The sequence below is a fragment of the Arachis stenosperma genome, chromosome 4, assembly GCF_014773155.1.
Source record: "Arachis stenosperma cultivar V10309 chromosome 4, arast.V10309.gnm1.PFL2, whole genome shotgun sequence".
Taxonomy (NCBI): Eukaryota; Viridiplantae; Streptophyta; class Magnoliopsida; order Fabales; family Fabaceae; genus Arachis; species Arachis stenosperma.
This window is the reverse complement of record NC_080380.1, coordinates 3,283,434-3,307,291: the sequence shown is the minus strand read 5'-3', so window position 1 is coordinate 3,307,291 and position 23,858 is coordinate 3,283,434. Positions and strand designations below refer to the sequence as shown.

General features: G+C 34.7%; 1 protein-coding gene across 2 annotated transcripts; it reads right to left on the bottom strand.

The window, feature by feature from the left end:
- Positions 1–2,814: 2,814 nt before the first annotated feature.
- LOC130974144 (uncharacterized) lies at positions 2,815–23,411 on the bottom strand. 2 transcript variants are annotated; one of them, XM_057898894.1, is made up of 31 exons: positions 23,272–23,411; positions 22,848–22,970; positions 21,143–21,300; positions 20,199–20,243; positions 19,914–19,992; positions 19,715–19,788; positions 18,948–19,054; positions 18,597–18,818; positions 17,530–17,736; positions 16,692–16,905; positions 16,526–16,597; positions 16,039–16,391; positions 15,613–15,802; positions 15,255–15,495; positions 14,834–15,173; positions 14,364–14,544; positions 14,106–14,246; positions 13,746–14,007; positions 13,061–13,642; positions 11,418–11,881; positions 10,833–10,969; positions 10,531–10,712; positions 10,063–10,440; positions 9,668–9,793; positions 8,986–9,051; positions 7,089–8,902; positions 6,733–7,012; positions 5,273–5,506; positions 3,839–4,357; positions 3,624–3,756; positions 2,815–3,362 (listed from the first exon to the last, which is right to left on the bottom strand). In XM_057898894.1, the coding sequence occupies exons 1-31, from the start codon at positions 23,338–23,340 to the stop codon at positions 3,106–3,108; spliced, it is 8,250 nt and encodes a 2,749-aa protein (XP_057754877.1). In that variant the 5' UTR covers positions 23,341–23,411; the 3' UTR covers positions 2,815–3,105. The 2 variants fall into 2 exon arrangements, with proteins under 2 accessions (XP_057754877.1, XP_057754879.1); XM_057898896.1 differs by having other exon boundaries at positions 15,619–15,802.
- Between the last annotated feature and the right edge of the window lie 447 nt (positions 23,412–23,858).

The window sequence follows — 23,858 nt, the reverse complement described above, 5'->3', positions numbered from 1 at the left end:
AGAGAAAATTTTAAAATGGATGAAGATATGGTTTGAATTTAGGTCCTCTTTGTTATTGCATACACCCCTTATCACTAAACTTTGTTAATATGTTATTCCTTAATATTTTATATGCTAATTATTATAAGATTTATATATCATGTGTCCAAGACACATGTTAATTTTACAAATTAAAAAAATTTTTTATTGAAAATATAGAAAGTTTAAGTTTTCAATGCATTTGTTTTACATTCATTAAATGAAAATATTTAAAATTTTTTATTAATGGTAAGCTTATCATGTACCTTTAAAAAATATGTTAGTTAAATTCTTAATTATATAGTAAATTTTCACAATAATTTTTTAGATATTATTTTAATTTTATACTCAATTATATTTAAATAAATTATATTTTTTATTATTCATAATTATTAATAAAAATGTTATTAAACATGTATAAATAAAAATATCAAATATTTTTATTAATTAAAATATAATTACTTTTTTATGATATGATTATATGTTATTTATTAATATTATTTTTTAATAAATACATATAATATATAACAATATAATAAATATAAAAATAAAATTAAAAAATTTGTATTATGAAAAAATACTAGAATTTTATATACTTATTTAATAATAATCGGATTATATCAAGTTATAATTTGTTGAAACTTTAAAAAATATTAGTGAAGATTGTATTTTAAATTTTAATTTTAAGTTTTTGACTAATTTATATTTTTTATTTACATATGAATGGTTCTACCAGTTCAACCAATGATAGTAGTGCGATAGAATTTACCTTTAAGTTTTAAAGGCACTTTTTTGTCACATATAAAACTAGACGCATTCCACCATTTTGACCAACCTGCTTGGATCCTATGATTTACATCCTGTTTAATCTCTCCATTATCCTGGATGATGCACCTAAGATATTTAAAACTTTTAACTTTTCATAGAATGTTTTCTCCAATGTATTAGGGTTTTCTGTTCGGCGGCCAAACTTATATTCTATATATTTCGTCTTACTACAATTTATGTGCAAACCATACACTTCTAGAGCTTCTCTCCATAAATCTAACTTCTTATTTAGGTCTTTCTTTAACTCTCTTATAGGACGATATCATCGACAAAAAGCATGCACCATGGCACAGGCTCTTGGATATATTCTATGAATACTTCCAAGACTAATGTGAAAAGATATGCACTTAAGGATGATTCTTGATATAATTCTATTCTAATAGAAAATTCTTTTATTACACCACCTTAAATCTTCATACTAGTTGTAACTCCATCGTATATGTCTTTTATAATTTTATATTTACATTTTTTTATATTTACATTTTTATTTATTTTTCTAAATCCAAACAAGTTCAAATTTAACACATCTCCTTACTAGATATATTCGAATATATTATGATCATAAAACTAATTTATATTTTTAATATTTTTCATTCTCATTTATTTTTTAATTATTTTTCTTTAATTATTTGCAACCCAAAAATATAGAGGTGAAGATTGGAGAAAACATCCTACGAAAAAAATTAAAAGTTTTAAGTATCTTGGGTGCATCATACAGGATAATGGAGAGATTGAACAGGATGTAAATCATAGGATCCAAGCAGGTTGGTCAAAATGGCAGAGTGCATATGATTTTATATGCGACAAAAAAGTGCCTCTAAAACTTAAAGGTAAATTCTATCGCACCGCTATAAGACCGGCTATGCTATATGGTACGGAGTGTTGGGCGGCTAAAGGGGAGAACGAACATAAGCTGAATGTGGCAGAGATGAAGATGTTGAGATGGATGAGTGGTCATACGCGATTGGATAAAATAAGAAATGAAAATATAAGGGAAAGAGTTGGAGTAGCACCAATTGTGAAAAAGATGGTTGAATCGCGTCTCAGGTGGTTTGGACATGTGAGAAGAAGACCGATAGAACATCCAGTCAGGAGGGTGGATGAGATGAAAGATAGACAAATGGCGAAAGGTAGAGGAAGACCTAAGAAGACTATCCATGAGGTGGTCAAACGAGATCTACATGTAAACGGTCTCTCTGTAGACATGATACATGACAAAACACAATGGCGTCGTTTGATTCATGTAGCCGACCCCACTTAGTGGGATAAGGCTTTGTTGTTGTTGTTGTTGTATTTGCAACCCAAAAACACTGTATGAGAAAACAAAATAGGACAACTAAAACAAATATAAAAATAGAAACAAATAAAGATAAAATTTTGTACAATTCTAATATTAAAAGCCTATACCTTTTTTAAAAATAAATTTGTTACGATGAGTAATCGGAGATTAGTGGGTTGGACTTGTTGGGTTGGCCCAATCGTCTGAATGAAGAAGTCTTCGATTAGGTTTGCGTCAGAGAGCATTCGTCCGACTTGTGTGTATGAAGAAATGGAGGGTGCTACCTGCAAAGACATTTCGATGCCTAAGTCAGCAAAGGGCTAAGCAGGTTTAGAGAGTATTGGGATTTAGAAATACCTGAAGGGTATCAGTGTATTTATAGTGGTGAACCAATAACCACCGTTAGAGTAATTTCACCTTTTAAAGAGAATAACCGTCCTTTTATCTTAAGAAAATTGAGATATGACTCCTGAAAGTGGGTTGAGAAAATTTAGGAATAGTTACTTATTTGAATAAGTATTATCTGTCAGCTAACCTTCGATCCCAACTTCTTTTTTTTATCATATTTAGACCTGGACCTTAGTGTTAGAACAGAGTATGAACAAATTAATTCAAATGTTTAAAATAATAAGGTATTTTTTAATTTATATTACATTTTAGTTGAATAATTATATAAAATTATATACAAATTATCAAATAAATATTCTGCAAAATATTTAATATAAAACAATTCAATTTTAACATTAGTTTACATAATATCTAACCAATCTTTAAATAATATATCACTAAAATACACTATATAATATAATTAATTTACTTCTTTGTGGACTCACTCTAGTTTAAATATATTAAAAAAAAGCCTTCACCGGTGAGACATGCCTAATTTGTACATCATCTAAAATTTAATTTAAATAAAACATTATGAAGGGTTAGTGAATCCATGTGCTGAAATTTTCTCCTCCGTCCAACATCACCATCAATTAGTGCATCCATCTCCCCATTTTAAATGTCATGATCTTTCTCTTCTTGTTGGCACGTTGCTTCGCAGCTATTCTCATCTTCCGTTTGGCATTTCGCATCGGATTAACAACAGCCATGAGCTTTTCCTCCTGTTTCCTCTTATTCCTTTTCAACTGAAGGTTCTTCCTGATAAGGTTGTAAATTTGAACGAAGCTTTGAGTACCCAAAATATTCTCCACTTTCCTACAGGTCTCTTCTGCCAACTTCTTCAGATCATCTGGAAGGAAAGAACCAAACTCAGTAAGTAGCCAGAAAAGATCTCATGAAAGAAGCAAACAAGAAAACCTAGGGAACACAACTTCCAATCTTCCAGGGTGGGGATTCACTTACTCCAAGAGTAAGTCTTGCTAACATACACAGTCGAAATCCATTAAAAATTTTTTCGAGGGTTCAAAGTTAACAAGACTTGCCCCTTGAGATTTGAGTTAACAAAGTTAAATTTGCCTACAACCCCTAGTTAAGAAATAAGAAGACTAACCATCAACTTCTTTTCCAGCATAGCCTTCACAAACTTTATAAAGAGGTAACAGGACCTCATGCCCATAGCGCATGCAGTCATCCTGCGTAATCCGTGACATGATATTTCCATAACTATTGAAGACTATTCGCATCTGCATTAAACAAGCAAAACAATATCAGTGATGAACACATTTATCAAGATAAAGAATGGGGATCTAGAGTTTGCATACCAACCTGAATAGCATCCATTTGAAGGGCGATTTTCCCCATTTTCCGAAGCAATATTGAGACAAGTACGTATTGGGTGCTATCAACTTTTGGAAGATTGTTATCTGTACGGACAAGAGAGGTTGAAGTCGAGTACATGAAGAACCTTCCTTTTCTTGAATTAAGCAAGTCAAAAGCTTTAAGGAACCGGTCCTTCTCATGTTGCTCAAGAGTCGACCAGAATGCAGGGGGATCTATATGCGCATCCATTAAAGAATGGACACCGCAAATAGCAAACACAATATTCTGGGTCATCAGGTTACTGTCAGCATCATTTAAGAGTGGCATTTTGAGTTGGCAACAAAGGGAAGTAGCTACTAAAAATAGTCTACTTGGACTTGTAAGATAATAGTGTCTTAAGGAGCTTTGATTGTTCTCTTTGCTAGCATTTACACGAGCAAAGTATAACGCTATGAGGCGAGCTGATCTACTACGTATCCATGAATGTGGGTGCAAAAGCAACTCACAAATTGATTCCCATGTATCCTTAATATGCGGCAGAAGAAAAAAGTTTGTCAGTGTGCTTGTTAACGAAATTTGAAAGGGGGGAACTAAAATGGAAAAATTTTAATTCTTCAGTGGTAATGCATGTAGAAAGGACCACGAATGGCTGGCAACATTTATTTTGATTCTATGCGGCCAAAGAACACAGCAGAACCACTTGGACTTTAAAGTATGCTATTTCAAGATCGTAAAAATATTATAGAAAAGCGGTATGAAAACCATGCAATTCAATTGTCCATAATTGAAATCAAAAAGCATGTTTACAACACAGTAAAATAGATCTATACAATGTCCACAATTAAGTCAAATGTTCACGTGTGTAGGTGTCAAATACAACCCCTGGCAACTTAAGATATTACAAGGGCTGATCTTTTAACACACAAAGTAACACACTCGATTTTCCTTCAAGTCCAGAACACCTCTAGTGTTGCTCCTTTCCAATAATTATCAAACAAACCAAATCAAACTATAAAATGAAATTTCTTAAAATATTGAGCCATATTTTTTTCTTCATAACTTGTGCCCAAAAACCCAAAATAAATGAAAATTATAAATCAGATAACAGCAAAAAAAAAGAACACATTGACATATTCTGTTAAAGTAGAGACATAAAATGGCTGGTTCAACGTTAGATGTTATAGAAACCCATATCTCTTACCATCCAGACTTTGACATATTAGTCCCAACCAGGTTTTCCAAACCAAAAGCCGAAACTCTCGTACATTTAAGCATAGAAAGTACCCATTATTTATTTCATGCAGTCAACCACTATCTATCACCTCACAATCACAGACACACACACAAATTCCGTAGAGAAACAAGCCATAAGCAACACATATAAATGTCATCTTAAGTCTGAATATATAAATATAGAAAGGAAAGTACAAAGAAGTTTACCTCAAGATCCTTTGAGAAGCATATATCATGGAACTGATGAATCATCTTCTCTAACATAACAAGAGAATAGTATGCCTGCTTCCAAAAGGGAACAGTAGATTCATCTGAAAAGCCCACTTGCCCTTCCGTGACTGCAAGTATGGTGGACTGCAAGATTCGACGAGTCACTGGCAAAATACAATTTATATGTTTACGGAATCCTTTGTTTACTGCCTCAATCAGCAGCCCCAAAACCTATGTCAACAATTTCCAATTTCAATACAAATGAAGCAAACAGGAAAACGAAAATGTGCTATGCTGGAATAACTTAGTTAAAGAGAATAAATTTGGACATATGAAACAACAAATAGATTGGTGATAACTGATTTCTCTTGAAAAGTACGCAACTCATTCTTCTTTTTCCTTAACAACTCAGCAGAGAAAGATTCCACTTGAAAGAAGAGACTAATATGGTGAATACCGAATAACTTGTGTTTCTTTAACCAGAACTGTACAGAGCCTTTACAATTTATATCATTATGTGGACACACCTCTTACAGTTATGAACTTATAATTGCTTAATAGTAATTTCCCAAAATAACTAATCATATCTTATAATAATTGGATAAATACAAAAAATTCTGAATTACATCCCATGACAAAATAAAACAACAGTGACTCCATTATTTAGAACAGGATTATCACATTGGTAGAAGCTTGTCCAAAGGCAATGTGCAAGTTTGGTAATCAAATTAGATTCCAACTTCACAAAGCCAGATTTCAATTCATGCTCTAGATTACAGAAGTTCGATGGGAACATAACCTTAATGGCATTCCTACCGCATTATTTGACAGGTCAACAAGGCCGGAAAGACACAGTTTCACCTCACAATTCACCACTCTGAAAGACCAGAGAGATTAACAATACACCAACTTGGCTCTTGGCACCATATTTTGATGCTAAACCTCTGTGCCCTATGTGGGAAACCAAAAGCAAGCATGTGCGCAATGAATTTTCTCTGTTTCCTTACCTCCAGGATAATACCATCTACAGTAAAAAGAACCAGAAGCATCTCATAATAAGAAAAGTTTACTCTTAAGTTTTCCCACTAAAGTGCTAAGTACCGAATGACTAACTTCATCTAAGCCTCTAAATAACATAGAGGATGTGAAACTGAGGTTAATAAATGCACCATAAAATATTCCACTGCCATTCCCTTAATGTGGTAAAACCTGAGGTGTCATTTCACTTACCTAATGAAGAGCATTTTCTAGGTTAAACCCTTGCATTCACAGTTTCCAAGATAATTCAAATGCCTCATGCAATCGACATACTAATTCCAACTAGTACTACAAAAGTTAATAGATAACCCAAGGAGTGATATTATAGAACTCAAATTATCATGATATATTACAATTGTGACTTACAATAAAGTTCACACATCACAACATAATTACCAAGAAATTTTAGAGTACATCACCTGTGCGGCAGCGCCCCATAGTTGTTGCTTGCCACCCAAGTACCAAGCAAGAGCATACTCAAGCATAGAATTCAGCAAATTTGGACTAACAGAACCAATAAGCTTCTTTATGGCAGCTCCACTCATTGAGCGAACAATATTATCATTATCATTGGCCAAGCAAGCTACCAAATGGACAAACAATGTCTGTGACTGCTCATCCAAAACACTTGTTGGAAATTTGACAATAATAGCGTGAATCATCTCAAGAACAGATTCCCGTCCAGTTGAATGCTCGTACCTGTAACAGTTAGAACACCAATGAGCCTAAATCATACTTAGCACATACGAGATACAGAATAGTCCAGAATACTTGCCTCAAATTTGAGAGCAAGAAGTCTAGATGTTGCTGCAAACGCTTTTCTGAGAGCCGATAATCAAGCAAAAATTGCAACAAGATTTTACTGCATTTTTTGCGAATTGATTCCATTTGACTTGTCACCATCAATTCAGCAACCCTAGTAACAAGGTCATATATCTCAGGTACAACCAGCTTGCGGCTGACAATACCCTTTAGAAGTGAAAGGGCCACCAAAGATGGATTTCTTTCAAGATCAACAAATATAGGCAGCTTAACTAATAGATGTATTTGATCTGTTGTAAGAGAAATTTTGGTGTTCCGCAAAAGCGCAGTCAGCAAAGTTAAGGATGATTGCATTAAAGGACTACTAGAGCTCACTGAATTCTGCGCAATATCAAAAAGAGCAGCCTTTACTCTCTCAGCTTGTTTTTGAAGAGATGGTAAAGGCAGTTTCACTAGTATAGTAAGGCATCCAAGGGAAGAAGACAAGATATCCTCGTACTTTGAGCTTAAGCTATCAGTTAATAGTTTAACAAAAGGATCTAATAAGGATAACGTATTTTCACTTTTCATATCCTGTCTCATACCCTTTAGACGTTTATGCAATATTCTGAGACCAAATACTGTAATGAGGTGTGAACCCAATAAGCCACCAGCAACTACCCGGCCTGTAGAGATTCTTTTAGCATTTTTAGGCCTATCCTTATCTTCCAATTTCATCAATTTGTTCTCATGCCAACCACTCTCATCTTTAAACCCATCATCAATAATGCCATAAAGAAAGACAAATAGATCAGTCTGATCTACTGATGGGTTGCTTTCAATACCAGCAGCTATATGAAGCAACATATTTTCCAATTTTGTTTTTACATTGGGAGTAACATGCTTCTGCAAATGAGTTGTCACAGGTGCAAGGAGCTTCAATGCACAGGTTTTGAATGTAACGTTTTGTGCAACCAGTTTCAAGCTTTCAAATGACTTCTTCCTCCTTGTTTCTTTCATTTTAGCAGCTATCTTTTCCACCTCCTTTTGCTCAGCAACATCTCCGAGAATGTCATTCTCTATAACAGAAAGAAGATCCTTCAAGCAGTAATCAATCTTTCCATTGACTGGACCAGAAAGACACTTCGACAAAATATAATTAAGTGTGTATCCCAAGACATGAAGTTCATATCCCCGTTTTAAGGTACCTTGCAAAACCTTGATAATAAATTGCAAGTATTCCAATCCAAGTTCTTTCAAACATGCAGTCAGTGCAGACCTAGCTTCGTTCCTGATACTTTCTAAATGATTCTTTAAGAAGTTACAGACTCGGTGCAAAATGGTGGGAAGATACGTGTCCATGACATCGCCTGGAAGTAACCTAACCAGTTTTAGAGCTGCAAGACTGATATTTACATTAACCCTTTCAGAGTCAGAATCTAGCAGTTTTTGTATCTTGGGGAAGACAACTTTACGAAGACTAGTTTGGATATCTGGGTTCACACCAGAAGTGCCACAGTTGCTGTTATCAGAAGAAACAGTGTCAGCTACTGCAAGCTCAGAAACACCACCCAAAGATTCCTTAGGTTCTTTAGTGTAGGAAAGTTCAAAGTGAAATTTGTCCAAAATACAGCAAATCAGGCGTATGTAGAATTTTTGCTTGTCTGGACTACTAGATGTTCCCTGAAAACATTTGATCAACAATGAATAGTATGACTTCCATTCCATCTGACTTGCTACAGAAGCAACAGTCTCTATGCATGCATTTTTCATATGCTCTGCCTTTCCTTCTTTCTCATCTAACATCATGTTGAAGTAGAGTCGCATAAAAACCCTCTCAATAATGAACTGCAAGTTAACAAAAATAAAATTATACACCAGCAACTAAGATGGATAAAAGATACTTCCAGTTGAAAGGATATAGTTATCACCTCTGATAATTTGTTTGTGCTGATGACCTTCCTAAACAATGACAATGCCTTCACTCTCTTACGGATCTGCAGTACCACATGGAATTACGTGAAATGTAAATTCTACAAGCTACTGAATGATCCCACAAAAATTTACAGACTAATTGTTGAATACAGGACAATATAGTAGTGTTTCTGACTACATCATGGAACGGCAGCAGCAAGTTGTTGCATCAGGAAATAACAGCTGGCAGACATTAATCATGTAACATTTAGAATACAAAAGCTTCATATCTGTTCAATTAAATGAAACCTAGGAAACTAATAGTAGATTCGGACACAATCAGTTTTTCATTATTGACTTGCAACTCGGTTATTACAAATAGTTACAGAACCAAATATATAGCAGCAGTAATAGAATCAGCTGAGTAAAAGTCTACAAGCATCCAGAAGAATTAGAAACAGCTAAGCTGATCTGTTTGGTAGTTAGAGCTACTGCCAGCTAGGATAGAATCTCCTAAATAACGCACGTAAAGACTCTTCTACTGTTCGCTCTCTCTCACAAACACTATTAGGTGAACAACTTGTGCAAGCTTCAGATAGGTACATGACAGTAGGTAATAGTTAGGCCCATGACATGAATCATGTAACTGCACCTAATATCCCATATGTTGAATAGATCTTAGGTTGAACAGAAACTTACCACTGGGTCAGTTATATCCTCAAAAAAATTGACTTCATCACTCTCGTGGCACAGGACAGTAAGTGATTTCAGGTTTGACACTTCTGGAAGCTTTAATACCATTTGATGCAACAATTTCAGCCATCCCTGAAACCAGATCAACCAGTGTTAAAGAGTAGAGGATTTAAGAAATTACTTATTGGTAATTTCAGTTAAAATCTTCAATCAGTAATGAAAATATCTATATAATGATGGTTTACTCTTCTAATCATCCATCAATGCATGAGTTAAGCAAAGAAATCTTATATATGTAGGCAGACAAGTTAAGGAGGGGACATGATATAAGTCAAGATCAATGCGCATACATGCCTAACTTGATACGTCTTGAAATACACACAAGTCCAGCAACCCAATACCTTTCTAACAGAAAGTGATCCATCCATTGCTTCTGTCATGTGCTTTAACAGAAATTTCTGTGTTACACGCTGGACGCATGATTTTGTCCAACAACCATCAATGTTCTTCATCATTGACAATTGTTCACTGTTTCCTTCTTTGCAAAGGATTAGACCAAAAAATTCAACAAATGATAGCAATGAACTATAGGCACTATACATAAAAGTTGTTTCCTCTGACGACATGTCATGCACACAGTGGGATAGAACAAGTAATGCATGTTCAACTTGAACACTTGCAAAGAAATCATTATCGATTATCCTGTAAGCATCCAAAATGGCATCATGATCAAGCCAACCCAGAGTTGATGTTGTATTCAGCTGGCGAAGTATCTTTGCCTGCAACCCAACAAAATCACAATATCATATCAAAGAACTGACAGCAAACAATACAAATGGCTATGAACAGGGACTAAAGATCAAAATTACCACTGAGAGTACAGATGCATCTGATGCTGCAAGGGCGTCAAGAACATCACAGATTCTCAAACGCATATCCAGCTCAGCCAAAATATATAAAGGAGAAAGCGCACTTAGAATTTTAGCGGTACTTCCATCTCCCAATATCGGGGCAATATTTTGAATGATTTGCAAAACTTCAAGACATAAATCTATGGGTAAAATAAAAAATAAAAAAAAAACACAGAGCAATGGATGTGAATTAAACTATCTGCAATTAAAAAGGAAGAGCACAGCATGACAGCAACTAGAGAGATATGTGGTTGTCTCACCAGAACTTGCAGTTTTCTTTCCTATAAACAAAAGCAATATTTCCACAAATTTCTTTGCCAACTCTGACTCCTTGATATACTTGGGTAAGAATTTGAAAATTCTCATCACTGTCTCCCCAGGAGATCTGATCAGCTTTCTGATCAAGGAAAAATTCAAACATACAAAAGCAAAATGTTAACTGCATATATCCCTGTTCCCCCAAGTAATTATATACATAAAAGCAGATTTTTGTTCCATATTACTTTATAAGATTATCATGTCCTTTCAGAAATACCCCAAAATTAAAAAATGAATAAACAAAAATTGCTAAGATCGCACTTAGCCCAATAATGTAAGTATTTACTACATCTTGTTAACTTTTCATTTCATTTGACTGAGCTATATTCAGCAGTACTTCAAAGAATTGTTTGTCAAAGTATAAATAGCTAGTTTTCACATGAAAGAAAAAATCATGTTCTACCATAACTATTTCCCAGTATAAGCCAAAGATAAGCTAAGCAATAACAGAAATTCAAATTACGGAAAGTGTCAACATTAAAGAACAAACATCATTATCCAAGCACAGTTGTAAAATGAGCTAATACCTCTTGACTGAACGATCACTTCCAAATAAACACCACATGCTGTCTATAAGTGCTTTAATATGTGAAAGCAAAACTCTCCGAGCAGGATTGTCTTCATCATCCAATTGATTGTCAAGGCTTAACAAGTTGTCAACAAAGTTCATAACACTATATAGTACAGCTTCAGAAGCTGATTTGAGAGAGATAATTGAAAATATATCAGGTACAAGACTCTCCCTTGTGCGTAATAGTGCTACCAGTTTATTGTTTCCACTCATGGCCACAAAGCAAGACAACAGTGAACTTGGTTTCTCACTAGTAGCAGTCTCCTGTTTGAATTTAGCAATCAGTGATTTTACTGCAGAGAAGAATCGGTCCCACAAATCAGAACTAAATTCATGATCTTCATATTTATTGAGGACAACAGAAACAATTTTCAGGCACAGAGATCTCATATCCTTGAGTTGCTTCAAAGTATTTCCACTCTGCACAAACAAATTGAAAAATAGAGTAATAAATAAAACAGACAGCATGGATCACGGGAGAAACAGTCAATCCACTTTAAGTTACCATGAAACAACAAGACAATAAGAAACAATAAAAACGAGCAATATGTGAAAGCAAATCCATGTATAGTTGGAAATAGAATAAGTTATAGTATATGATGGATGGTAAGCATCAACATTTAAAAGTCACAGAAACTTGTCTAATTCATTATTATTTTCTAGTAAACATAAGATGTATTCATTATTTTGTACATATAAATATTACAATCGTAAGTAGAATTCACTCGGGCAATCCAAAATTCTTGTGCTTAGATTCACAATTCATGAGGTGATTGCTCGTCTAAGATGGAGGTAAGCCATGATTGATAACATACAGATTGGAGAACACCATGGCAACAGGGAGTTAACTCCCCCATCTACCAAGAAAACAACAGTTGAATGTCACAAATGGAAAATTTTATTGATTTAAAGCAAGTCTTGTTAAGGGATATGTGTCTCCCTTTTAGACTAAAACAATCCATTGGGGCTTGGTTTAGCAAGGACCATTTTGTCCAAAAGTTTTGGAATGTTAACACCGTCATACTTCTCCAAGCTACTATGTGATATAATGCTCTATGTTGAGGATACAGTTAACATAATATTGATCGTGTGAAGATTTTCTGAATAGAGGACATGGGTATGTTCTATTTTCCTTATAAGAGGTTGCTTTTTTCTAGCTATGGGAGTGGTATGTCACAAAAGAAAGATACAAATGGGATATATTCTAAAGAAACTAGTATATGCTGGATGGATAGGTGAGTCGATAGTCATATGGAGACAAACTAAACAATTACCACATAAGAAAGAGCCATATTAGAATATGAGACATACTGAAGATTAGTTGGGAAGGTTAATTACCCCACTATTATGGGCTGGGTATTTCCTTTGTGGCAAGAATAATAAGCTAATGTAAGAAACTCCTCTTGCTTATCACAGTGCTAAATACAACTCAAGCAGTTTACTATTTTTGTGCATAGTTTGTCTTTTTACAGAAACACACATCTCAGTGCTTATCATCACTTGTACGGGCACCTATACTTAAACATGAATTTCTTCCTCAAGCTCATACAGGTAGTTCGTAAATATAAAACTTTAAATTCAGCATAAACAGAATATTACCACAATTTGATTTTCTGGATCACTGTCCTCTTGAATGGATTTGATATTAGTCCCAAAATCAACACTATCTAGTGAAAGCCCACCATCCTCTAGAAGGGGATCAGCAGTGGTCCCAGAATTGATTTGATCTGTAGGAAGCCCAGTGTCCTTATGAAGGGAATCTACATTGATGCCAGACATTCTTTGATCTAAAGGAAGCCTGTTTGGTTCTTTTGCTTTGTCAAGACTTGAAGTACAGCTCTCCAATACTCGAACAACACACCCCACTAATAGATCAAGAAAAGGGCTAATATGCATTTCATCAAAAACCCCAACAATGTCTTCAATGACATGCAAAAAACCATATTTCTTTTTCCAGGGTAGAGTTACCATATTTTCCAAAGTGAAATATTGTAACAAAGATAACGCTTGAAATTCACTAATGGAGCCTCCAGATAAGGTCCAAAACAAGTTCACAATCCCATCATTTTTCTTCACTATTTGCAATGGCTTTACCAGTAATGCAAAGAAAAGTGGCAGCTCATTGACATCTAGTCCAGCCAAGAAGCTTAGAATAGCTTTCCGATGACAAATGCTTGCTTTCTACAGAAGGCATTTAAGATCATAAGAGTAAAACAAATGAGAAGAAACTGACAAAAATATATGTTAACAGGCAAAATCCTCAAGAAGCATAAGCTGCATATACCTTTCGAGATGCAAGTCCTTTAAGCTTTCGTACTTTTGGCATTAGAAGACGAATAACTAATGGCACAAGATAAGCACGGTGACATTGCTCAATGAAGCCTGATTCTCTCGATAGACTCCATGCTGTTAGTTCCTCCCTTAAATTTTTGGAATTGATCAAGTTCCTCAGATGTCCATCATATGGCAAAAGGTAATCATCTTTCCAGATCAACAGGCAATCCAGAACTCTCATTTGTATCTCAGGATCACTTTCTTCAAGAAGCCTGCCAAAACACCCAAAAAAAATAAAATAAAATCGTATTTCAACTTTGAAATAGGGAACAGCCATTAACAAATAATAATGCAGAGATGTACAACTGACCTGTTCTGCAGGACCTCCTTAAGAAATTGACCTGAGTAGAATGACTTGGGATTTTTCATCAGCTTGAACAAGTTTAACCATTCTTTCAAAATGGTCTTCCACTCTTTGCCTTTGCAAGCACATGACTCAAACTGCCCTACACTGCACTTAGTTTTACAAAGGAAATTAATTATCAAACAGATAATTTAACACTTCAAGTTCATGAAGTTTTAACTATGACTCCTATCCTACAAGGAGACAAAATCCAGTAGACTTCACCTTTCAAGATCATGAGTCTCGTATCCCAAAAACTTCAAAAATAAAGGAATGAATTGCCGGGAGCGAGGTTCAACAACACTTGGAATTTTCTGTAAAGCTTTTAGCAAGAGTGATAATATTGCTACAGTCGGCGTACTATCATACGCAAGATTGACAAATAAATCAAAACAATCAAGTAGACCTGAAAAAAAAAATGAAGTTGATTACAAACCAGCAGAATGAGAATTACAAAAATATTTTGCTTACCAGGATTTGAACATTTTAGTGAAAATGTTTATAGAACATATAAAAATACCTATTTACCAACTACTTTAAATGCATACAAACCAACCAAGACCGTTCTATTTTCACAGCATATATTAAATAGCCAGATTCCCCAACCAATTATCATGCCAGTCGACACTACATGCAAAAAGATAAGCATGAGAGGAAGAATGAACCTAAGATCCGATGAGAATCAACAAACTTACACGTTGGTTGATCAAGTAATGCACCATTGACACCATCATGCAAGTTGAAAGTGGTACGTAGTTTTAATTGGCACTTTTCCAGATAACCAATGAAGTTATCCCATACCAGTGAAAAATGTTTGCTAATCAATACAGCAATACATTCTAATATAGGATCCCAAAGGTCGCTAAATCGATTATTCAAGATGCCTAACAATCCATTCAAAACAAGAAGAACATATAATTGCGGAATCCTTCCAGCAGATAGGTCCATCTGTATCTTGGAGATCAATTGCTGAATGCTTCTGCTTGTAGATATTGAAATAGGAGTTTTTTCAATCAACAGGAGCAACACAAGAGCCTGTGATTTCACCAAAATAAGCACTCATATTAAATCTCAAGTTAAAATACGATGATGCCAGCAAACATAAAAGATACATACATTATATCCTGTGCAATTTACTTTTGAAATCAGAGAAACTTCAGTTTTCCTTTTCTTCTCAGGAGGCTGATCTCCTGATGAAGTCTCACAACCAACTTTGTAACGACAAAGTATTCTAAGAGTTGAAATGCGAATCTCCTTGCATGGATCGTGTAAATTATCAGCGAACTCTGTCACTGCACTTGTAATCCCTTTTACAAGTTCTGAATGACACATAATAGACCCATGGTCTTCCAGAGGGCTACAACATACAAGTGGAGTGTTATACAAGTACAAAACTCTAACTACTTGTAAAATTATTGACTCAATTCGATTAAGAATGGAAAACAAGAGTTATTACTAAAACACATCCCCATACCCATACTTGTAGTCCAAATAATCAGCAACACCCAACAAGACTTGTGAAGATGACTTGTATCGTTTTGCAAGAGTTAAAAACCTTCCAGTTTCATCAGTTACAATCCTGCTGTAGCTATACAGCCTGCTATAAGAACTCAGCGAAGAACCTATAATGCTTTCCCAGGCTTTTCTAGTTGAATGAATATAGTCTGCAGATTAGAAACAGAAGGTACAGAAAAATATAAGAAATGACATAGCATTAATGAATACAGGTATCCTAGCATAACCCAAGCACTAAACATTTTTCTCAAAACAAGAGTGTTCATGGTAGTGAACACCATAGAAATAGGGGCAATGAAAAATCAGCTTTGGTATAAACTTGGTCAGTTCAAATAGGATTCCCATTAGAAAAAGCCACAATTTTGCACAAGGAATGAAGCAATACCAGCTTTAACCGTCAGAAGCTGATCTATAGCATCCATGAGATTCAGCAACAAGGATGGATTGGTCTCAACAATAGACATATGAGAATAGCAGCTCACAATCCCCCATATCCGTGCCATTCCTTTTTCATCAATTTTATTATTTTCTGATACACCGGTACATGAAATATCATTTATTTTATCAATCCAGTTACTGATAGCCCCTTGCAAACGGTTGGATAAACTAGCTAATGCTTCTACGCCTGTTACATCCAGAAAGTCCAACTTCTGTGTACTTAATTGCATTTTCTCGCAGAAGTACTGTAACAGGTGTATCGCCTCTTCTTCTGAACTCTCCATTAGATCATTTATTGCTCTAAAAAATCATGAGATAAGTCAAATATAGAAGTTGGGAAGTACTAAACTACAACCTTTTTATGCATAGAAAGAGAAACAGAGAGACAGAGAGACAGGCTAACGTGCATGCACATGAACACACAAAAACATTACCTTATAACATTACTTCCAAAAGCAAGTGCACAAAGTTCCTTTTGTAGCAGTTGTCTGATAAAGTCCGTCAAACTGGAACCAAAACTCTAACATGTCAAGAACAAGAAGGTTTTAAAACATGCAAGTAATGCAAATGCATCACTACAGTCATTACTACAGTCATTACCGTGAGCTTCCTGATTTAAAAATTGGATCCCACTGTAACGCGCACTCTGATATCGTTGATGGGTTGTAACTACAGAGCCCACTGAGAATGACCAACATTAATTCCAAAATCTCATTAACCACCAAATGTAGGTCTTCTTGTGACTCAACAAATCCATCTGGTGCGATAAAGGTTCTCACAAGCAGCCGAACAAGTTCAAGCATAGGCTTATAATCTGACAGATGTAAGTGCAGTTACAATTAGAAGGGGGAAAAGAAAGAAGGACATGGACAACTCAATTAACTTTTTCCACGGAAAGAAATTGCACAGTATCCTGAGATCAATATTAAAAGTAGAAAAACTAATTTCAATACAATACATTATTTGAAAAATTAAAGGACTTAAAAAAAGGGGATAATCTTAATCAACTGAACTCATTTGAAAAATTATTTCAATACAACACATAATTTCAATGAAGGAAGAATTGAAGAAGATAAGGAACAATCATCTCAATCCAGGTGATGGCACTAGAACTCAACCCAATCACCCACTCGCTTTTATCACAATTAGATGCCAACAGCTTATAATCTGGCAAACATAAGTGCAGTAAAAATTAGAACCCAATTATGGGGACAAACACGAAAGAATAGATTTGACCTTGGGGTATCTTAAGACTGAATAAAAAGTCATATAAATAAGCTTATAAAGAAATCAAGGAATAAAGATTTAAGAACAAAAAGGAAAGAAGAATGTGATCAGTTTCCTAACAGGCAACTGTAGTTTATTTTCCTTGTCAATTACCTACCTTAGTCAAACAGAGCAAAATGAAAATTAGATTACATATAGCGTTGTAACTCACCAGACACCTTTTGCCCATTTTGCATCTTCACAGCGGAAACTAGAACTGATAAAATGCGTCTTAAATGCTTGACATCTCCACTACTAACACATTCACTTATTTCCTTATATAAGAAATCCCATACCAAACTCAGCTCTTTGGCCTCCATCCTGTCACATAATTTATTAAAAGCGGATTTTACAATTTCCAAAACGGTACACCTGGACTCTGAAATAGAGACAGAGATAAAAATAATGTTATTTGAGACATTAGAAATCAATCACAAGTTTAGTCAGAGTCTACCTTGCTAACACCACAAAATCAAGAGTAGGAGCATCTATTTAATACAATTATTATACAATAATCATGCTGGAGTCTAGAACATCAAAATGCTGTGTTTCAGTCAAACAACCATAGTATTAATACTAATATAAATATTAATATTATTTACATTCCTTACCTTTTATGAACAAAATAAGCATCTTAACATGACGTTTTAAGACATTTAGTACTGCAGACCAAAGTACTAAGAATTTTGCAGAAACATGCCTAGGAATAAACCTCTACTCTGGTTGCCACTTATAATCTAAATAGTATCATACTTCTGTAAAAGTAATCCTAAATATTTTGAACTGAAAAATTAAACATCAAACACATGACACTCCTAGATGATGCTAGACACCGAGTGCCATCACAGAAGGTAGTGCAGGAGGGAAGAGATAGCCAAGCACACCAATGAAGTGCGTTGAGGGTAAAAAAGAGAATAGGGAAAAGCTGAGTACAAATTGTCAAGTCTGTCCACCATCATAATCTGAACCTTTTAGATAAGAAAATGGTACCACACCTTGAACAGATGCACCATAAAATATGTATTTATCGGTATAATATGCTAAATGAAACCTTTTTGTAACTGTGATTAACTCTAAGGACTTAATTACAAAATTTTAGTTTGAAACACGATTACAAATTTTTGAACTATATGGAGTTATTTAAAAATTGAGTAAAACTATTTGGAACCGCTAGTGTAATCAAACCAAATATTATTCTATCGTACATATGCAGGAGGATTTAAGTAGAGACAAGCTTGCCTTGGTTAGCTTTATCATCAGTAACAAAATTTGCCCTTTTTCTGATGGCTTTATCACCAATAGAAAAAATTGCTTTGCTAGTCAATAACTGTATAACTCGCTCTGCTTTCGAATGGAACCTTGAAGAGTAACCTTTCATTATATTATAAAGCAATTCTCCAACAGCTGATTCACTGCAGGCAGATGGATCCTTCACTGCTTCAGCAATGATTCTTCCAATTCCTATGTCACCAAAAAGTATTGGAGAGTTTCATAACCAACAAAAGAAATAAATAAATGCACAGTTAAAGAAAAGGAGGGAGGGGACAAAGAGAGAGATCAGTAAATGAAAACAATGAATGACATCAGCACCTCGTTTAAGCTGCTCCTCCGGGGCATTTCTCAGGACAAACGACATTACTTCAGCCATAAATTGTTGGACATATTCCTTTGGATAATACCTCAAATCTTTTGTGACCCTTGATATATCATAGTCAAGAAAAGCAACCCCAAAGTTTAGAATACTACCATTTGAAAAATTAAACGCATACTGCATAGGCATTCACATTTAAAGTTGTGCCATGTTGGCTAATACAAAATATGATCAACTACCCGTTTCTCAACCTTTTGTAATCAACAATATACTACAGTTTGCTTACTAAAAAATTATGAATCTTCCCCATATTTCCAGATACAGTTTTCTGTCGTAACTAAACGCTCGGCCCAAGTGATGTAGTATTGTCAAAAGGGCTGAGGCAAGGTGGAAATATGTTTGACCAGGTAACATCAAGTACTCATCTAAACAAACTACCAGCAAATCACAACATGTCTGTTCTAAAGTACATTATACTTTTGTTACTTCACTATGACCAAAATTACGTTAAATTATTGCTTTTATCTTTATAAATTACAATTTTTTTGGCATTTCACCTCAACATGCTTTCCATGTCATCAAACACTGCTCATTGGGAAAAGTATATACTTTCATTAGTGATGAAAGTCTAATGAGGAAATTTAGAAAGATATGAAGGTAAAGGCATATACATTCAGGAGTATTTCAGGCAACTGCAGCATAGTTAAACTTCATATAGATAACAAGGAAACTACTAAAACAGTAAAACTGTAATCCAGAAACTCACTTGAGCACCTCAGTGGTGTTGTGAATTAAATATTTCTGAAGATACATCATAATATATGACCATGATGTGAAGATCTGCATAAGAATGAAGAAATAAAGTTTCATATTTCACATTTATGTTGGGAAATGAGAAATCACCAAATGCAAATGGAAAACAATATTTTCCTTATAGGAATATCACTGACAAGACAAGCTTGTACCTGCTCAATGAGATCTGGCTCCCTATCTCCCCCACTTTTGAGAAGAGATACCAAAGAATCAACAATTCTTGGCAACATCCTAACCAAACCGACATGGAAATCCATAAGTAAGCCAAGTGAGAATTTTCCTTAAAATGCATATTTATAATAGGGAAACCTTCAAATAAGGCCATGTACAGAGTTGATACATGAAATAAACGAAAACATAAACACGATATCTAAAAGTTTAAGGCATAAGAAGACCAGAATATCTAAAACACCAAGTCAAAGCGAGCAGAAGCTTACGGAACAAATTCTTCCAGAATATCTCTGGATAATGCTGCAATTAACCTGCAGAAGAGAGCATTGAGGTTTTAAGGGTATGGAAGAAAGGATTGAGAATTATGTCAACAGCTTCAAATAGTAATCGAATAGCAAAACCAACACAAAAGACCTGTTTAGTAATTGTCCCATAACATAAATACAAAAACTTATAGACACAAACATGCTGGAGAAGGAGACAAATATAGAATTAGGAAAACATCTCTACCTAAGACAGAATTTGCATTATTTTCTTTCCAACCAAAAACTGGGGACAGCGGGAAGAGGATAGAGACTCAACTATTATGTCTAGTCTCTATCTCCTGTCCTTATATTTCTACCTGAGACACCTACCAAACACAACCTAAAGGAAAAAACTCACCCTTAACCAAGTCCAAAGCTACTTTGTTAAAATAATTAATAACTTATGATTATAATTATTATGTACAAATCAGAATTCAACAAAACATAAAACATGTACCCAAATGAGCTGATGCTTAATAGAAGAGCATATCTAAATATATATAGATGTAAACACTGACTAATTGAACCCATACCCAACATATTGTTTTGTTATTTTTCCTTCACTCAAGCTAATCTAGATCCTCTAGAATGTGGATATAAGCTGTAATAGAATCTTGATAAATAAACTGAAACCAAACTTTGACAAATAAAGACAGACTTCAACAAATTCAAATGGTTTACTTTATTACTTGACTTTGACCAACCCACTCCATGCTACTCCTTACCACCCTCCTAAGGAAAGTCTAACTATCCTGATAAAAATCCTTTTTTTTTTCAACATCATCAAATAGAAAATTACTACCAACATCAATATTTTTTAACAAAATAAGATTATGTTTTTTTTCACAATTTAATGTGCAACACACCATGCAAAAAGATAAGCAATCCAAGCAATGCCTGCATACCTGAGAATAGGCTCAACAGATAGCCTTGCTTTCAAGTGCAACCTAGAAAGAAGTTTTGAGATTAAGGATTCCTTGTGCAAGAGAACCAAGGCCAATGATTGTGTACAAGGTAGAATCTCTTCATACAATGTGATGAAATCCTCGGCAGTGTTTAACTCCTGTGTTTCAACAACGCAGTAAATAATAAATACCAATCAGCACATGGCAAAGATCAAGTAAAAGGCCACTCGAAAATTTTTTTCTATTTTTCTGGATTAGAAGGAAAAGATAGAGGAAGCAAAACTCTCTTCTCCCTTCATTTCAAATCTCCAAGGAGATGAATAATTACAGATGTTTTCTTTTTAAATAAGAAAAGAGTGTGTCCAAACACAAAAGGGACGCATTCCATGGAAGGGAACTAGATCATAACAGTCAAGAAACTCCCAGGAGAACATAAAGAACCAAAAGAAATATGAATACAACCTCCCACATCACTGTCAACATCCATACCCTTTAACTACTAATATAATAACTATCCCTAATCAAAACAAAACCCAATACACACGGATTCCAGCCCCTTCTCACTTGATGGCGCATTGCATTCTACTTATCACCAAACATGTAATGCTTCACATAAAACCTTGAATGCCACAGCCTCCCTCCAGCAATAACCATCAATAGGCAAGTATCCATGCCATGTCCTATGATATATCTGAAAATCACACTCTTCTACCATGATTATCCATTCCTTACATTCCACAATATCATTCAACATCTCCTACTTCTAAATCTTTCAAATTGTATGACACAAAAATATACAAGACCCCGCATGTTCTTCTCAAGTCTACTCCAAAGAAATTCACACCAATCATAATACAACATATGAGCCAAAACTGAATTTTTTAGACTATACTTTTCAATGCTTCCTCTCCCATTATGCAAGAAAATTTGTTTGAATCTCCTATACCACTTGCTTCAACGCCCCACTTACCCTTCCCCAAATAACTCTGCAGCCAACACATTAGCCATGCCATGTCTCCCACCACCTGATAAGCTTCATCTCACCACGCCTTCCTCTCACACTTTCTTTTCACAGATTATGCAATTATCTTAAAATACTACGAAGCTTAATTGACATGTCACCAAAAAGATTAAATAACATGTTTCACACGCAGTCTTTCTTTGCTCTCTTAATAAATGTATATTTACACACAAATCCCGAATGCACAAAAATAGAAAGAGAGTTACAGGATAAGTGAAATGCATATTTTTCCATATATCGTCATAAATTTTTGTATGAAAAACAGTGTTACAGGATAAAGCACCCACCGAAAATAAAGTGATCACTACAGCTTAACAACAATCAAGGTCCAAAAAACATGTGACACAATGAAGCTGCAAAAAACACTAAATCCCATGCAAAACATTATAGAAGCACCATGCACTAACTATAGCTAAGGTCCACATTATTTTATCTTTAGTGCACGAAAGATCAATCAATTTCTACTCTATAACAAAAACAACTTATTCAAGCTATTATGCAACTCCGTCTAACAAGAGCAAGACCACTGTGGACTACTCGAGATAAATTAGTTAAACATAGTAGTTAGGAAGGTAGGATTTCTTCAATAGCGAAGGCCTAATGGACATGGAAACCTTTCATACATAAAGGCAAGAAAATAGCAATCGCAGCAACTTAAATGTATCATAATAACCAAAACCATACCCTCCATTCTATAAGACAGTCTCTGAAAAATGAGGAACCCTCAGACGGCTCAGCTTTAACCTTCTCAAGACTCCGATAGACGTTGATATCAATCTCATCTACTCTCTCAGAAAAGGATTTAAACTGCACAATTCAATAACCCAGTAAATGAAATATAAAATAAAAACAAAAAGTGTCAAGCAAGCAATTCACACAAATTAGCAGCACGTAAGAACAAATTTTCAACCCAACCGAATAAAACAGCTTTCATCAATAATAACGAATATTTTTAAAAATTAAAAATAAATAAATAAATAAAACTCAGTAAAAGTAGGCAAGGGTTTAGGGTTTAAGCAGAACCGGGACTAAGCTTAAGCACAAAGATAAAGGTTAATTCAGAGGGAAGTGTGACGGCTGGTTCGATTTCGGAAGAGGAGAAGCTTACGACGAAGCGGCGGCGGCCGGGAGATTTGTTAAGAGACTTGACAGCTTGAGCGTGCGATGCCGTTGCCATGTTGAGTCCTAGTTGAAGAGAAGGTAGTAGCAGCACACCACTACTCTTAATCGGTGATGGAAATTGGAATGTATTATATTTAGAACTTAGGAGTTAGGAGCGGAGAAGAAAGAAACGGGCCAGCGGTAAAGTGGCTAAACCGATCGAAACTTGAAAGAATGGGCTGTCAAACGGGTGAGCTCGGCCCATTTAGATTCGGCCCGTAAATTTTGTGGATTAAATAGGCTGGTCCATTTAAACCTGTTTATATGCAAGCCAAAATATTTTAGTCCGGATTATTTATGGTCTGATGGGTTAAATGAGCTAGTCCATTTATTATTTAATTTTATTTTTTTAAAATTATTTTGACAAAAAATATTATTTTTAAGTCAAAAATTTTTAAAAATAATATTTTTTTAGTTGATAGATCAAATTTTCAGATCAGATCAAAAAAATTTTAATCTACCATTTTTTTTGTGTTAATCGAACTCAACCGCTTAATTTTAGAGGCAAAATCCGCCCATTTAAATGAATAAACA